The sequence below is a fragment of the Solenopsis invicta genome, chromosome 3 (assembly GCF_016802725.1).
Source record: "Solenopsis invicta isolate M01_SB chromosome 3, UNIL_Sinv_3.0, whole genome shotgun sequence".
NCBI classification, from domain to species: Eukaryota; Metazoa; Arthropoda; class Insecta; order Hymenoptera; family Formicidae; genus Solenopsis; species Solenopsis invicta.
In genome coordinates this window covers 4,957,631-4,976,645 of record NC_052666.1, presented here as the reverse complement: position 1 = coordinate 4,976,645, position 19,015 = coordinate 4,957,631, and the positions used below count along the sequence as shown (strand labels likewise).

The window sequence follows — 19,015 nt, the reverse complement described above, 5'->3', positions numbered from 1 at the left end:
CCGTTACCACGCCCGTGCTTAGCACGGGAGTTGCGCGCGCCAACGGGCAACATAGTGGGGATCCCCCACTCTCCCAGCGCCACGCAAGCCGAGCACCGCTTCGCGCGTCGCTAGGCAAGTGAGTCTTAGGACCACTCTCACCGCGATCAGTCGAATCACTCCGCGAACTCTCCGAATCCAAATCCATTGTTCAACGTTTTCTATATCCAACAATCAAACCCGACCCGCGCAAGGGGTCTATCTTAAGTAATTACCTGTCGTTAAGAGTATAATAATCAAGTGTTAATCAACTTAAAGTTTTGTATTAATTATAATAATCAAGTGTTAATCAACTTAAAGTTTTGTATTAATAATTAATTGTTAACCAACTTAAGGTTCTGTATTAGTTATTAAGTAATAAATATTGTTCATATCTTATATAAAGTGTCTCAGTACCAAATCTACTATAAATCCATCTCTCGCGCGACTAATTAAAACACATTTATCGCAAAAAAATCATCATCGACGACGACTCCAGCCACCCGTTCGATACATCGCAGATTCCAGGGGTCGCAGACGGCAAGCAGAACCGTGGTCGTCCCGTTCCGCTATTCTCCAGCGCAGCTTAGCCAACAGAAAGGTAAGCGAATGTTTAAAACAAATAATAGTTATCAAACCGTCCGTAACGGAAACTTGCACGGTAACGGCGTCGGTGATTTTCACTTCAACCCACGCGCGACAGCCTGGCGCCTGGACAGACCGTTGGGTCTACCTCGAGCGCAAAGGTTCGCGTAATACGACTCCTCCCGCACAAGTGTTCCTGTAATACGACCCCTTTGAGGGCTTGCCTTTGTGCAACGGTCAAACCGAACGAATAGAACAAATATTCCTTCCGACACACTTCTAGTGCATTCAAATACAAAATAAATGCTCATAATAGATAAAATTTGGTATGAGCTATTTATCCGAAAATCCATATAGCTACCTCCCCCTACTCAGACCCGAATATCATCCGTGGATCGATACAGCCTTGTGCTGCATATCCGAGTTTTACCGGGACATATTCAACGATAGTATACTTTGCGGCGAATGCTTTTTGGAAGTACCCCCACGCGAAAGATTCTACGACCTCGTCGGTAATCATTACACTAGAATCGGCGAGGTTGCAACTGAGCAGTGCCGTAATTGCAACGTTACCATCCCCCGGTGTCGTCCCGCTATTCGGTGCCTAACCTGTTGCGGAGCGCTGAATCAATTAATCCGCCGCTTACGCGCAACGAGCGAGGAATCGCACGTCATCAGGGAACCTTATGTCATAACGCTAGCCGAAATAATATCGTGCGCTGGACCGCGCGAAGAATAGTAAATTCTAATCAGATATCGTAAAACACCCTATCGTAACCCCCTTCCCTCTTGTTGATTGAAGGAGGCCTCACGACGTAACAAATTTGGTGACAGCGGTGGGATAGTCGATAAACGTCGGTAAATTCCCACTGTCGATATATGTCGGTAAATATCGGTAAAAGTCAGTAAATGTCGGTAAATGTCGGTAAAAGTCGGTAATTTATGGTAAATGTCGGTAAATGTCGATAAATGTCGGTAAATGTCGGTAAATATCGGTAAAAGTCAGTAAATGTCGGTAAATGTCGGTAAAAGTCGGTAATTTATGGTAAATGTCGGTAAACGGATAAATGTCGGTAAATGTCGGTAAAAGTCAGTAAATGTCGGTAAATGTCGGTAAAAGTCAGTAAATGTCGGTAAATGTCGGTAAAAGTCGGTAATTTATGGTAAACCCACACCTTCAATAAAATGTCGGTGTTCGTCGATACTTGCGACTACATAGGATAATATGTGTCCTCCCCAAGGATTACGGAATCCTAATCCCCACCTGCCTCAGCAACCTGTCTACATTCCATGGGCAAATACAGCCCGCTGCTGCATAGCACTCTTCTTCCACGACCGAAATACAGAGGAAGTCATTTGTGACGAATGCTATCTAGATTTAAGCCCTAGCGAAGTTAACCACGACCGAGTATCTCGACATTATATGCATATTGCAACCAGAACACAGATCGCGCAACACGAACAGTGCCAAGTCTGCCGGAACTCAATTCCTCTTATACGGCCTACGGCCACTTGTCCCATTTGCAGCGTCGTGCTGCGCGATTTCCTACAGTATCTACGCGATTCAAACGACAGACCTTACGATAGCAACGAGGCTACAATTATTGGTATTACCCAGACGCGCAACCACGCAGTAGGCGGTTAGGGTAGAAAAACCCACCACATAAGCAATTTAGATCTCTCTCTCTCCCTCTCTCGCAAAATCCGAAGGGACCATGGAAACCCGGGGTAAAAACAAAAACCCCTCGCAGATCGAGGATGCGAGCTCCCATGAAAATCTTACCCAGGAGCTAGCCACCAGACAATATGAGCTAGGAATAATCGAAAAGGCAGTCAACGAGAAAGAGAAAAGATTAAACGCCCAGGAAAACTCCCTCCGCCAAGAGCTCGATCACATCGAAACCGCACGCTCCCAGTTAGAACGCGAGCGCGAAAAATTCAATCGTATCATGGCAGCGCGAGAAAACGAGATGCTAGCAAGAGAGCGCGAACTGGAACGGAAATTAGATTCTGAACCTACGCCATTTAACACATCCGTTCACGTACAGCAGCTGGAGAATCCCTGCACCCCTCGAGGCAGCCACGATTACGCGCGCTCACCATCACGTCTACCGCCCACCGGTGGCGGCGGCGGAGGCGGAGGCAGCGAACCTCCCGCACCTAAAGTTTCATTCCGAGAAGCCACCGATCACGTTCCGTATTTTGACGGTTACAACATTTCGCTCGCTCAATTCACACGCGCGTGCCGTCGCACCAGCGAGATAATTCCCCCTTCGGCTGAACGCCACTTGACTAAGCTTTTGATAAACAAACTCGGCCGAAGAGCCTACTACGCTGTCGAGGATGAACCTTGTGACACAGTCACTGAATTGATAGATTTATTAACCGGCGCATTCGGGTCCATCAAAACTCTGGACCAATACAGGGGCGAACTGAGCACCGTCTACCTCCGCCCTAACGAACACGTGCTCGATTACATCAGTCGCGTGAAGGACATTCGGACCGCTATTTTGGACGCCGAGCGCAGAGAAAGAAAGAAATTAGACCCCCAGTTTATTGCTGAGATAGACGACCTGACTGGGCGGTCGTTTTACGAAGGTCTACCGTTGGAATATCGCTTGCAGATAAAGATCGAGACCGAGCACAAACACACGGATATGTTCGCCGCCGCCAAAGCTATAGCCAGGCGACAGGAACTGGACCGCCAACGTTACGCGCGAGCACCCATACACCCGGGCCAGCAACGCGAAACACGTCCCAGCACTTATCGTCAACCCGATAGCTCGCGCTTAAACCAACAAAGGGAGCTGCAACCTCAGTCATACGACTCACGCGACCGCAGTTACCCCGGAAGGCAACGCGATACGTTTCCAAACACATACGACTCGCGCGATCGCGATAACGCTGGAAAGCAACGCGATACGTTTCCAAACACATACGACTCGCGCGATCGCGATAACGCCGGAAGGCAACGTGATACGTTCCAAAGGACCTACGACCCACGCGGCCGCTATAACTCCGGAAGGCAACCTAACGCGCGCACGAACTCTTATTATCAACAACCCGAAACCCCGAGGGAACCGTCGTATCGAGAATACGACTCGCGTAATCAAAACGGTTACGGTGACCAACGCCAAACATACCCAAGCGATAAATTTTGCCGGTATTGCAAGAAACCCGGCCACGAGATCGAGGAGTGTCGCAGGAGAATGTATAACAACTCGCGTCGCGAAGAATCGGGAAACGCGCCCGGTCCGTCGGGACAACGAGGCACGATCCCGGCGGACGATCAGAGACGAACACGTCCATTAAATCCGATCGCGACAGAGGAGTTGAACCACGACGAAACGAACCACAACGAGAGCGATCCCGAATCGCAGTACTAAACCCCACGGAATTCTCGCACGCGCCAACTGTAACCCTCACTGCAAATGGCCTCCTCCAGGAAACCAACTTCATGGTAGACACCGGGGCAGCGCCCAACGTAATAAAGAAACGCAGCGTACATCCCGACGTGGAAATAAAACACGACGATCCACTACTCCTTAGCGGTATAACGAGCGGACGTGTCGAAACACTCGGGTCCATCGAATTAACAATCATGGGTCACCCAATCACTTTTTATATGGTACCCAATAATTTCCCCATCGCACAAGAGGGCATCTTAGGAGCCGACTTCTTGCGCGATGCATCCACTATCAATCTATCGGAGCGCCATTTAGATTGGCACGGTAACCGAATACCTTTCGCGTCTCGCGAGACTGTGGTGATCCCCGCGCGATCACAGGCAACATTTTACCTTAGGGTAACAAATCCTCATGTCCAAGTCGGGTACGTCCCGAGACTCCACGTGTGCGACGGCGTTTACTTAGGAAACGCTGTTGTCACAAATAGAAATGGTAAGGCATATATACGCGTCATAAATACGAGCGAAGTAGATAGGGAACTTATCGTCCCCAGCATCGAGTTACAAGCACTAGATCACATATCCGATAGCTCGCCCCGAGAGCAAGGAACAAGGGGCCGCTGTCAATATCATTCAACACCAAGATAAAACCCGGCGACCAGACGAAGTCCGCCAGCTCTTGAGATTAGAACACTTAAATGACGACGAACTCAGACATGTGACTGATTTAATAAATAAACACGCCGACCTCTTCCAACTCCCAAACGAAAAACTCAACTTCACTGCCACTCTGGAACATAAAATAATAACCACCGATGACCGACCCGTGAACGTTAAGCAGTATCGCTTTCCGCCTGCCCATAAGCACGAGATAGACCGACAAGTGGGCGAAATGTTAGATAAAGATATCATAAAGAAATCAACTTCTCCATACAATTCACCTCTTTGGGTCGTCCCTAAAAAGGCCGATTCAAAGGGGAATAAACGTTGGCGGCTGGTCATCGACTTTCGCGCGCTAAACGAAAAAACGCTGGGGGATGCCTACCCGCTGCCCAATATAATAGACATCCTCGATCAATTGGGCAGTGCAAAATACTTCAGCATCTTCGACCTGGCGTCCGGCTTCCACCAAATTCCTATGGCTCCCAGTGATGCCCCGAAAACCGCTTTCTCCACTCCCTTCGGGCATTTTGAGTTCAAACGCATGCCGTTCGGACTCAAAAACGCCCCTGCCACTTTCCAACGGTTAATGAATGAAGTCCTGAGCGGTCTGCAGGGAACCGAACTATTCGTCTATCTAGACGATATAGTCATATACTCGAGCAGCCTGCTCGAGCACGCCAGGAAGTTCAACAAATTAGCTGAAAGACTGCGCGCCGCAAACCTCAGGCTCCAGCCCGATAAATGTGAGTTCTTACGAAAGGAAGTCACGTATCTGGGCCACGTGATAGGCGAAACAGGGGTCAAACCCGATCCCAAGAAAGTCGAAGCCGTGAAAGCATTTCCTCGTCCACGAAACGCTAAAAACGTCAAGCAGTTCTTAGGACTGGCGGGATACTATCGCCGGTTCCTAAATAATTTTTCGGGAACCGCCAAACCCCTCACTACTCTATTGAAAAAGGACGAACCTTTCTCATGGCAGGATCCCCAGGAACGGGCATTTATCACCCTTAGAGACCAATTATGTAACGAACCTCTTTTACAACACCCTGATTTCACGCGACAATTTCTTCTCACGACCGACGCCTCAGGTTACGCGATAGGAGGCATTTTAAGTCAAGGCGAAATCGGTAAAGACAAACCGATCGCTTACGCGTCAAGACTCCTAAACCGGGCAGAATTAAATTATTCGACAATAGAAAAGGAATCTCTAGCTATAGTCTATTGCGTCAACCACTTCAGACCCTATCTCTACGGTAATAAATTCACGATCCTCACGGATCATAAACCGCTGGAGTGGTTGCACTCTGTCAAAGATCCGACATCACGTCTTATTCGCTGGCGACTTAAACTCGCCGAATACGACTATAAGATCCTATACAAAGCAGGAAAAATGAACTGCAACGCTGACGCCCTATCGCGAAATCCGATAGGACCTCCGATAACGACGTCACACGAAACGACACACGTGCTACCATTGGAACTCCGCGAGTCAAGCGACGAAGCTTTGTTCGACCCCGCCCCGCCGTACCCAAGTACGAGCCTAAATACGCCGGATGTAACTTTAGACACCAACAACCCCACGAGACCAATCCATAGTAAAACACTTGACGATACCAGACTCGCCTCGAACAAACATCTCAACGACTCAGATAACGACGACGAAAGCCACGAAACCACATCTAATACAGTTAATCCAAACAAACGTGTCAAGTTCAAACGCGCACTAAGCGACCCGCCAGAGCGCCAGGAAGTCGCAGAGATTGCACCCGACACCCCAAATCCAGATAACCGGGACGAACCGTCCATACACCCGATTCCCACCGACTCCGACTCCTCCACGTGTGATAGCGTATCCGAAAGCAATAGCGAAAGTAGCAACGAAGACGACACCATCTTCGATACACCGAACGAACCGTACATATTTAACCCCGAGAACCGAATTAAATTTAACGCCACACGCGACAACTTATCAATGCGTAGAGATAATTTGGTCGTGTTCATAACGAAAACAGGCGAACCCTGCGACAAAGGGGCACAGGCTCTAGCCGAAGCTGGAATATTACCGCGAATAAAAGACGGTACCTTAGCCCGCGCCCGACCGACCCCTTACAAAGGAAAGAACATAATCACCCTAACAGTAAAAGACCATGTATCGAGTATAACAGAGAGAGAGATACTTCGTGAAGCTATCTACTCACTTTTAGACGTAGTCAGGGAACTCGACCTTCAAACTTTATCCCTTTGTAACGGAGACGTCGGTAGCATACCATGGGAAAGCGTACATAGATACATTAACAATACGTTAGAAAATACTGGCGTTACCATAACAATCTGCCACAACGAAGTAACAATACCCTCTCGGGAAACAAGAGAAATAATATTGCACGAGAATCACGCGTCGGCCATCGGAGGCCACAAAGGCATAGCGAAAACATACCGTAGAATACGCGAAAGATATTATTGGCCCAAAATGAAGGCTGATATTCAGACATATATTCAGCATTGCCGGAATTGCCAGCTCAAAAAACTAGTTCGGAGGAAAACAAAGCAGCCGATGGTGTTGACAGATACACCGGACGCTGCCTTCGATAAGATTTCAATGGACATCATGGGGCCTCTCCCCATGTCGCATGATAATAAATCTTATATCTTAACAATACAAGATCTTCTAACTAAATACTCGCTGGCAATCCCGTTAAAAAACGCTGGTGCGATAGATGTAGCGGATGCCTTTGTCAACGAGTTCATAAGCATCTACGGCGCCCCTAAGGCACTCTTGACCGACCAGGGGTCACACTTTTTAAACAGTTTGATGAAGGCAATCGCTAAACGATTTAAAATCTCTAGATATAACACGACAGCGTACAGACCACAGGCAAACGGTTCTATCGAACGCTCCCACCATGTCCTTTGGGAATATCTGAAACAAGTCATATCAAACAAAACGGATTGGAGCAGCCACCTTAAGTTGGCATGCTTCTCATACAACACAAGCGTACACGAGGGGACGCTATATACTCCCCATGAACTCGTCTTCGGTAAAATTGCGCGGACACCGACATGTGAAGTATTGCCAGAGGACATATTGAACGAGAGTTATGCCGATTACCTTACCGCCCTGTATAATAAGATTAGAAATGCCCAGGAAACAGCGCGCGGAAATCTTGAGCGGGCAAAAATTAGAGCCAAGCGCTACTACGATAAGAAAGCGAATCCATGTAACTTTAAGGTCGGCGATAAAGCATATCTCCTAAAAGAACCGACACACAAGTTGGGGGACCAATATACTGGCCCCTATAGAATAACCGAAATATTAGGTAACCATAATATTAAGATAAAGTTAAGTGATAGGATAACCAAAACGGTGCATGCAGATAAGCTAAAGAAAGCCCCCACTCCCCTCCAACCTCATGAAGAGCCACGCACACAATCGCTGGACAACGCAGCTGGCAGTTCCACATCAGACGACAGTGAATAAACATGTTCTTCCTCCTAACACTAGTAACATTACCCCTCGCTTCGTGCCTCGTTGGTTATGACTGTGGAGGGGAAGGATTCAACGTAACCACGATATCGCTCCTCGACGTAGGAGCATGTGACACCAACGACATTGAACCAGAGAAGGAGGAAACCTATATCCAGCTGATGCAATTATCGGACTTCGACCGAACTCCAGCCATACAATGCAGAGTGGAAGTGGACAGAACAATTACTTATTGCGGTATGCACTCGCATGCCTCGATAGTCCACAACGGTAGGCGGGAATACCTACAAGAGATCGGAGAACACGCATGCAAAAGACTTCATGAGTCCGGCTCATTCCGTATGGGCGATGCCATGGTTGACGGAATAATAAAAAACGCAACCAATCTGAGAACCGTAACTCTAGCTGGATCGGCTACTACGGAAGCGTCATGCGAAGGCGCCCAATACACAGATGGATACGGAACCTGGAAAAATGTAGTGGTCCAAGCTCTGTTAAGAATTACTCTAAAAACTTTTGAGGTGCAAGTTAAAAGGTCCACCGGGCAAGCCATAATGCCATCAGGGGCAGAATGTAAATTATCACACGGATACTGCATAGACGCTGAAGGATCAGAAACGTACTGGTCTCCGCTGCCAGTCGATCATTGTCATTTCGACCAGTACGATATAATCTATGAAGGTCTCGCCACGAAATTGAAACCCAAAGCCAATCAATCTGCTCCTACCATATACACTGTAACCACTCAGGACACCACGTTCGCTCTTACCAAGACATCGGACTTCGACATTTGCGGATACAAACTCACACAAACAGAGCACCCGAAACTCTGTATTCTGGAAACCACAAAAGGGCGAACCTTCCGGACTAGGGGGAAAATCGCGGTAGACAATCTTGATATCTTCCTTTACGTCAACTCCAAGTTCGTCTATGTGGAAAAGCACATCAAGACGCAGCTTACCCAGCTATACAGAGACATCATGGAGCAAAAATGCGCGCTCGAGAGGCAAATACTGCAAAACGCACTATCTCTCGCCAGCATAGCACCAGACGAAATGGCGTACCGGATAATGAAGGAACCCGGGTATACAGCAGTAACCAATGGCGAGGTAATACACATAGTACGATGTATTCCCGTGGAATGCAAAATTCGCCACACGGACCACTGCTACAACGAGCTACCCGTTTCGCACCGCAATACTTCACTTTTCTTGCTCCCCCGTTCCAGGATTCTGGCTAAGACTGGAACCATAAAGGATTGCAGTGACCTATTACCAGCAATGTATAAAATCCACGGTAGTTGGTTCCGGCTCACACCTAAACCAATTGAGGTGTTAGCACCTCCAATTATTCAGCCACTAACACATCCTAAGTGGCACTACAGCAGCCCAGCGTCACTAGCAACAAGCGGTATCTACAGTAACGACGATCTGGAGAGACTCCGATCCCATATAATGTTCCCGGTGGAGAAACCATCTATGTTAAATACAATCGCCCGGGGAGCACTAGGAGAAATCATCCCCTCAGGCAGCATCTCAATGATCAATCTGTTGGATGAAGACTCACTCAACAAAATAGCCGAGTCCGCCGGAGCAAAGGCATGGAAAGGCTTCGTAACATTCGGATCTGCAAGTGCAGGAGTACTCGCCATTTTCATCATCATACGAGTGGTGAAATTAATAATTGACACTCTAATTCATGGCTATGCGTTACATTCAGTGTACGGTTGGAGCATGCACCTGCTGGGCGCAGTTTGGAGTTCGGTAACCCACTTGCTGATACACCTCGGACGAGAACCAAAGAGTGGACCATCAGCACCTGAAGATGCCCCGCCCCAAACCTCTTCGTCGACAGAAGCTCACCCCCCTAACCCCAAAACCCTAAGTGAAAGAGTGAGAAGTGAGACTAACACTAATCCGACGTACACTTATTCAGAACTACGTAGGTATGTAAAAGACAGCCAGCGCGAGGCGGAAATAGTGTAAGTGCTCGAAAAATGTTAGCGTACGCCAACATTTTATTATAAGGGGGGGGGGGTGTAACGTCTGTAACGTCACACGTAACCACCTGACACTTATTTTAGCCTGTATTAATTCATAATTATTAACCAACACTGTATGCTACTACTAACTTACCATTTAGGATAATTACCATTGTTACCATCTAAGACAATACCATTATAACCATTACCACTTAAGCATTACCATTTAAGTAGTTACCATGTAAACCTTACCGACAGGGATATTACCATCATGATAACTATCGATATAGTTACCACCGATCGTACCCTCTATCGTCACCGTTACCACGCCCGTGCTTAGCACGGGAGTTGCGCGCGCCAACGGGCAACATAGTGGGGATCCCCCACTCTCCCAGCGCCACGCAAGCCGAGCACCGCTCCGCGCGTCGCTAGGCAAGTCAGTCTTAGGACCACTCTCACCGCGATCAGTCGAATCACTCCGCGAACTCTCCGAATCCAAATCCATTGTTCAACGTTTTCTATATCCAACAATCAAACCCGACCCGCGCAAAGGGTCTATCTTAAGTAATTACCTGTCGTTAAGAGTATAATAATCAAGTGTTAATCAACTTAAAGTTTTGTATTAATTATAATAATCAAGTGTTAATCAACTTAAAGTTTTGTATTAATAATTAATTGTTAACCAACTTAAGGTTCTGTATTAGTTATTAAGTAATAAATATTGTTCATATCTTATATAAAGTGTCTCAGTACCAAATCTACTATAAATCCATCTCCCGCGCGACTAATTAAAACACATTTAAATAAAATCAAATAAAAGACATTAATCGCAAAATCATCATCGACGACGACTCCAGCCACCCGTTCGATACATCGCAGATTCCAGGGGTCGCAGACGGCAAGCAGAACCGTGGTCGTCCCGTTCCGCTATTCTCCAGCGCAGCTTAGCCAACAGAAAGGTAAGCGAATGTTTAAAACAAATAATAATTATCAAACCGTTCGTAACGGAAACTTGCACGGTAACGGCGTCGGTGATTTTCCACTTCAACCCACGCGCGACAGCCCGGCGCCTGGACAGACCGTTGGGTCTACCTCGAGCGCAAAGGTTCGCGTAATACGACTCCTCCCGCACAAGTGTTCCTGTAATACGACCCCTTTGAGGGCTTGCCTTTGTGCAACGGTCAAACCGAACGAATAGAACAAACATTCCTTCCGACACACTTCTAGTGCATTCAAATACAAAATAAATGCTCATAATAGATAAAATTTGGTATGAGCTATTTATCCGAAAATCCATATAGCTACCTCCCCCTACTCAGACCCGAATATCATCCGTGGATCGATACAGCCTTGTGCTGCATATCCGAGTTTTACCGGGACATATTCAACGATAGTATACTTTGCGGCGAATGCTTTTTGGAAGTACCCCCACGCGAAAGATTCTACGACCTCGTCGGTAATCATTACACTAGAATCGGCGAGGTTGCAACCGAGCAGTGCCGTAATTGCAACGTTACAATCCCCCGGTGTCGTCCCGCTATTCGGTGCCTAACCTGTTGCGGAGCGCTGAATCAATTAATCCGCCGCTTACGCGCAACAAGCGAGGAATCACACGTCCTCAGGGAACCTTATGTCATAACGCTAGCCGAAATAATATCGTGCGCTGGACCGCGCGAAGAATAGTAAATTCTAATCAGATATCGTAAAACACCCTATCGTAACCCCCTTCCCTCTTGTTGATTGAAGGAGGCCTCACGACATAACACAAGTTTCATGGTAAACCCTTCCGTCGATAAATGTCGGTAATTTTGAATGGTAAATCCTTCCGTCGATAAATGTCGCTAATTTTGAATGGTAAATCCTTCCGTCGATAAATGTCGGTAATTTTGAATGGTAAATCCTTCCGTCGATAAATGTCGGTAATTTTGAATGGTAAATCCTTCTGTCGATAAATGTCGCTAATTTTGAATGGTAAATCCTCCCGTCGATAAATGTCGGTAATTCTGAATGGTAAACCCTTCCGCCAGTAAATATCGGTAACCCTGAATGGTAAATCCCTTCCGTCGGTAACAATACTAATAAATTGAATGATTCATCCACAATGACATAAGGAACATGTGCCCCCCTCACAGCATTCCTAGCAACAACCGCGAATTACGTGACGAGGCCTATTTAAACTGGATTCATACGGCTCGTTGCTGCATCGCTTTATTCTTTCAACACAGTGTAACGAACCAAATAATTTGTGACGAATGCCAATCAGACTTACCTCCCTATGAAGAGACTGATTACGACAGAGTATCTAGACATTACATACATATTAGTGGCCCCGCACAGGCCCCACAAATTGAGCTCTGCCATACCTGTCGCAGACCTATCCCTTTCAGCAGAATCCCGAGCCTATGTCCTGTTTGCCACGACGTTCTAGACGACTTTCTGCGATACTTACAACACGCAAGCGACAGACCATTCGACAGCAACGAAGCAACCATAATCGCAATTAATCAAACGCGCAATCTCCCAACAGTCGGCTAGCATCCTATCGAAATACAACCATAATGGAAACAAGAAATAAGAATAGAAGTACCGCGCCATCCGAAAGCGGGGCCTCTCAGGAAAACCTCTCGCAAGACCCCGCAACAAGAATGTACGAATTAGAACGAATAGAAAAAGCAATCGCCGAACGAGAAAAACGGTTACACGCCCAAGAAAATATGCTGCGACAACAACTCGATAGTGTGGAAACAGGTCGCGTTCAGCTGGATCGCGATCGCGAAAGTTTCAACCGCAATATGGTAACCCGCGAGAAAGAAATCGCGGCAAAAGAGCGCGAATTAGAACATAAATCGTCGGAACCTGACCCCATACCGTTCGACGAACCGCCCCTAGAAATATCGCACACCGCTCGCGGTGACTACACCTATTCCCCTTCGCGTCCACTGCCCTCCGGAAGCGGAGGTAATGGAGGAGGAGGAGGCAATGAGCCTCCAGCACCTAAAGTCTCATTTCGTGAAGCTACTGAATCGCTGCCTTACTTCGACGGTTATAACATTCCCTTAGCGCAATTTACGCGTGCATGGCGCCGCGCCTCAGAAATAATTCCTCCCGCGGCCGAGCGCAATCTAACAAAATTATTGATAAACAAGTCGCAGAGCATACTACGCTGTGGAGGACGAACCCTGTGACACCGTCACCGAACTTATCGACTTACTAACCGGCGCGTTCGGCTCCCCAAAGACTTTAGACCAATACCGCGGCGAGCTAAGTACGGTATATCTATGCTCGAACGAGCACATATTGGATTACATTAGTCGAGTAAAAGATCTGAGAACAGTGATACTTGATGAGGAGCGCAGGGATAAACGCCGATTGGACCCTCGCTTCGTTGATGAGATAGACAATCTAACCGCGCGATCGTTCTACGAAGGTCTACCGCTGGAGTTCCGGTTACAGATCGGGCCGGAAACTCGCCGAAAACATACCGATGCATTCGCCGCCGCAAAGGCAATAACGAAGAGGCGAGAGTTAGATTACCAACGACAAGATATGCGACACCGCCTCGATCGCGACCGCGACCCGCGCTACTCAACTCCCCAGCGGTCAGATCGAGTAACTTACAGGGGCTCCGATTACCCAAGATCCGATAACCGCCCCAGCTATCACCCTCCTTTGTACCCACCGCGAGACCGCCCAACATACCGCGACAACGACTACCAGTGGCCCAGACCCCAAAGGGAGACGGGAGCTAAGTTACCAGACCCACGTAGCGGGGCAGATACACGGGACCATATGAACCGCGCCCAGATAACCGTTATCAACCTATTTACACGCGTTCGAGTCCTCAGAGGGAACCGCCGACACGAACTTACGATGATCGTGACCGCGAGAATTATCGAGAACATCGAGAACCGCGCTCGACCGAGAAGTCCTGCCGCTATTGTAAAGGCAGTGGTCATGATATAGATGAATGTCGCAAGCGACAGTTTAACAATGCCCGTCGAGACGAGGCGGGAAACGCGCCCGGTCCGTCGGGACGGCGAGACACGACCCCGGCGGACGACCAGAAACGCACTCGCCCGTTAAATCCGATCGAGGCAGAGAGGGGCCACAACGAGAGCGAGCACGAGTAGCTGTACTGAACCCTTCTGAATTTCCCCACGCCCCTACTATAACAATATCCGCGATAGGGCTCCTCCAGGAGACCAACTTTATGATAGATACGGGGGCCGCCCCCAATGTAGTTAAAGAAAGAAGCTTGAATCCCGACGTCAACATAAACCGAGACGACCCGCTCCTCCTTAGTGGAATTACGAGCGGGCGTGTCGAGACCTTAGGGTCTGTAGAGTTAACGATTATGGGCCACCCGGTAACCGCATACGTAGTGCCAAATAACTTTCCAATCGCCCAGGAAGGCATCTTAGGAGCCGACTTCCTGCGTGACGCTTCTCAAATAAATCTTTCAGAACAAAATATAATGTGGCACGGCCATCAAATTCCTTTCTCCTCTCGCGAAACCGTGGTGATACCCGCGAGATCACAAGCAGCATTTTACCTTAGGGTAAACAATCCTAAAATAAAAACCGGTTACGTACCAAGACTTAACGTGTGCGATGGCGTCTACCTAGGAGATGCTGTCGTCACGAATCGCGATGGAAAGGCGTACATTCGGGTGATTAATACGAGTGAGTTAGATAGGGAGCTTATCGTTCCAAGCATAGAATTACAAGAGATAGAGAACATATCAAATAGCTACCCCGGAGGCGACTCTAGAGACGCCGCTATAAACATCGTCCGATGTCAGGACAAAACACAGAGACACGACCAAGTTCGACAACTTCTGAGACTAAAACATTTGAATGAAGAAGAGATGAGACATGTAAATGATTTGCTAGAAAGGCACGCGGATCTTTTCCAACTCCCCGATGAGCAGCTAGGTTTTACCAATTCCATAGAACACAAGATCGTAACCGTAGACGATAGACCGATAAATGTCAAACAATACAGGTTTCCCCCCGCGCATAAACATGAAATCAGTCGACAGGTGGATGATATGTTACAAAAGAGAGTGATAGAGGCCTCGACTTCGCCGTATAACTCCCCCTTATGGGTCGTCCCTAAAAAGGCAGACTCTAAGGGAAACAAGCGATGGAGGCTAGTAATAGATTTTCGCGCGTTGAACGAGAAAAAACTTGGGGATGTGTACCCCTTGCCAAACATTATCGATATCCTTGATCAACTAGGCAGCGCGAAGTACTTTAGTGTGTTCGACCTCGCATCAGGTTTCCACCAGATCCCTGTGGCCCCCGCGGATTCCCATAAAACCGCCTTTTCCACTCCTTACGGGAATTTCGAGTTCAAGCGCATGCCGTTCGGACTCAAAAGTGCCCCAGCCACATTTCAGAGACTGATGGACCGAATTCTCAGCGGGCTACAGGGACTCGAGTTGTTCGTATACTTTGATGATATTGTCGTATATGCAAGTAGCCTGAAGGAGCACGCTCAAAAGTTTAACAAACTAGCTGAACGCTTGCGCGCCGCCAACTTACGACTCCAGCCAGATAAGTGCGAGTTTCTTAGGAAAGAAGTCACTTATCTGGGCCATGTAATAGGGGAAGCCGGAGTCAAACCCGACCCCCAGAAGGTTGAAGCCGTGAAGAATTTCCCCCGGCCTAGGAACGCGAAAAACATTAAACAATTCCTAGGTTTAGCCGGATACTATCGCCGATTTATTAACAACTTCTCCAAAATCGCAAAACCTCTTACCACTCTATTAAAAAAGGACGAACCGTTCACATGGCAAGAGCCCCAAGAGAATGCGTTTACGAACCTCAAAGACCAATTATGCACAGAACCGATCCTACAACATCCCGACTTCACGCAACCATTCCTCCTTACCACTGACGCTTCCGGATACGCCATAGGTGGAATTTTAAGTCAGGGGGAGATCGGCAAGGATAGACCCATAGCATACGCGTCCAGGCTCCTCAATAATGCAGAGCAGAACTATTCTACAATCGAGAAAGAGTCATTGGCCATAATCTACTGTGTTAATCATTTTAGGCCGTACCTGTACGGTAATAAATTTATAATATTAACCGATCACAAACCACTAGAGTGGTTACATTCCGTAAAAGACCCCACTTCGCGGCTTATTCGCTGGCGGCTTAAGCTCGCCGAATACGACTATAAAGTAATATACAAAGCGGGCAAGATAAATTGTAATGCAGACGCTTTGTTGCGTAATTCCGTCGAGGCGACTCGCGTCCTACCCTTGACCTTACACGACTCAAGCGATGAAGTCTTATTCGACCCCGCGTCGCCGCCTCGTGTATCTAACCAAAATAATAATTCCACGAAACCGACTCCGAACAAACCCGGTACCTCCCCTAAGCCCGCAGCGCGCAAACATGATAGCAACCCAAACGACTGCGACGATGATGAAACCATATCCGATGCACCCAAGCCAAGTAAGCGAGTTCGATTAAAAGTCACCCGAGACAACTTACCACCACGAGGAGTCGCCGAAACGATCCCCTACGAATCTCCCGATGAGATTAATCCGACACCCATGGAGATACCCGTTGACCCGGATTCGTCTACGAACGAGAGCGAATCCGATACCGAGAGCGAAACTAGCGACGACGACATCCTCGACACTCCTAATGAACCATATGTTTTTAATCCGGAGAATAGAATTAAATTCAATGCTACGCGCGACAACTTGTCGATGCGGCGCGATAACCTAGTTGTGTTTATAACAAAGAGAGGCGACCCTTGCGACAAAAGGGCACAAGCCCTGGCGGGGGCAGGAATCTTGCCCCAGATAAGAGACGCGACCCTAGCCAGAGCCAGGCCGATCCCTTACAAAGGGAAACATATAATCACACTAACGGTAAAAGATCGAGTATCGAATATAATAGAAAAAGACATCCTTAACGAAGCTATACACTCCCTTCTCGACGTAGTCAAAGAACTCGATATCCAAGCTATTTCCCTTTGTAACGGAGACGTTGGAAGTGTACCGTGGGAAAACGTCCACAAGTTAATTAGCAACACATTAAACAATACAGGCGTAACTGTAACAGTCTGCCGTAACGAGGTAACGGTACCCCCGCTAGAAACACGCGAAGCAATACTACACGAAAATCATGCGTCGGCCATCGGCGGCCACAAAGGCGTCGCCAAAACATATCGCCGAATTCGAAACAGGCATTACTGGCCTAAGATGAAGACCGATATCCAAACGTACATTAATAATTGCCGGAGTTGTCAACTAAAGAAGTTAGTCAGGAGGAAAACCAAGCAGCCGATGGTACTAACGGATACACCAGACGCTGCTTTCGACAAGGTGTCTATGGACACCTTGTCGAAAGCAGCGCCTACATCATGGGGCCTCTCCCCTTATCGCATGATGGCAAATCGTACATACTAACAATACAAGACCTCCTCACTAAGTATTCTTTGGCGATTCCGCTGGAGAAAGCTGGCGCGATCGACGTTGCGGATGCCTTTGTCAATGAATTCATCAGTATTTACGGGGCTCCTAAAGCCTTATTGACCGATCAAGGATCGCATTTTATTAACAGTTTGATGAAGGCAATCGCAAAGAAGTTTAAAATATCCAAATATACGACCACTGCGTATAGGCCGCAATCAAACGGCTCCGTTGAACGCTCACATCACGTGCTCTGGGAATATCTGAAGCAAGTAACGACGGATAAGAACGACTGGAGCAGCCACCTTAAGCTGGCGTGCTTTTCGTATAATACAAGTGTACACTAGGGAACGCAGTATACCCCTCACGAACTAGTCTTCGGCAAAATCGCGCGTACACCGTCCCACGAAAAAGCACCAGAGGGCGTGACCAACGAGAGTTACGCGTACTAACCTGTATAATAAAATACGAGACTCCCAGGAGGCAGCGCGCAGTAACCTCGAACGAGCAAAACTTAGATCTAAGAGATATTATGATAAGAAATTAAATCCCGTTAATTTTAAGATCGGCGACCAAGTATATCTACTGAAGGAGCCAACTCATAAACTAGGGGACCAGTACACTGGCCCGTATAAGATAATAGAGATACTAAGAAGCAATAACGTTAGGATCAAAATAAATGATAGAGTTACAAAAGTAGTGCACGAAGACAAACTAAAGCCATCCCCCTCCCATCTCCAACATGAAGAATCATACCTTCGACGGCCATCGGAGGAACCGGCCAGTAGTTCCGACTCGGACAGCATCGCATAAACATGCTCCTACTACTCACTATTACCGCGCTACCCCTCGTGTCCGGCCTTATCGGCTATGATTGTGGGGGAGAAGGTTTCAACATCACCACCCTATCTCTCCTGGACGTTGCCGACTGTGATATGGATAACATTGAACCGCAAAAAGAAGAGGCATATATTCAATTAATGCAGCTCTCGGACTTCGACAAAACTCCCGCTATACAGTGTAAGGTCGAGGTAGACCGCACAATCTACTACTGCGGGATGCACTCGCACGTATCCATTGTGCAAAACGGCAGACGAGAGTATTTGCAAGAGATTGGGGAACATGCGTGCAAAAGACTTCACGACTCCGGATCATTTCGAATAGCTGACGCCATAGTCGACGGAATAGTGAAGAATGCTACCAACCTAAGGAGCGTTACCCTAGCCGGATCAGCTGCAGTAGACGCAGACTGCACAGGCACCCAGTACACAGATGGATACGGGAACTGGGAAAATGTAGTGGTTCAGGCCATATTGAGAATCACCTTGAAAACCTTCGAAATGCCCGTCAAGAGATCAACCGGCCAGGCGATATTGCCTTCGGGCGCCCAATGCAAGCTCGCGCACGGATACTGCCTGGACTCAGAAGGATCGGAAACATTCT

At 47.8% G+C, this 19,015-nt stretch overlaps 1 protein-coding gene across 1 annotated transcript; it reads left to right on the top strand.

Moving 5' to 3' along the window:
- Nucleotides 1-9,490: 9,490 nt before the first annotated feature.
- LOC113002854 lies at nucleotides 9,491-10,186 on the top strand. The gene has a single exon (XM_026129985.2). It carries the CDS (start codon nucleotides 9,611-9,613, stop codon nucleotides 10,139-10,141), a length of 531 nt encoding a protein of 176 aa, XP_025985770.2. The 5' UTR covers nucleotides 9,491-9,610; the 3' UTR covers nucleotides 10,142-10,186.
- The last annotated feature ends 8,829 nt before the right edge of the window (nucleotides 10,187-19,015 follow it).

What these genes read in the sequence shown, in the direction of transcription:
- LOC113002854 (XM_026129985.2), top strand. Translation starts at nt 9,611, where the DNA reads ATGTTCCCGGTGGAGAAACCATCTATGTTAAATACAATCGCCCGGGGA.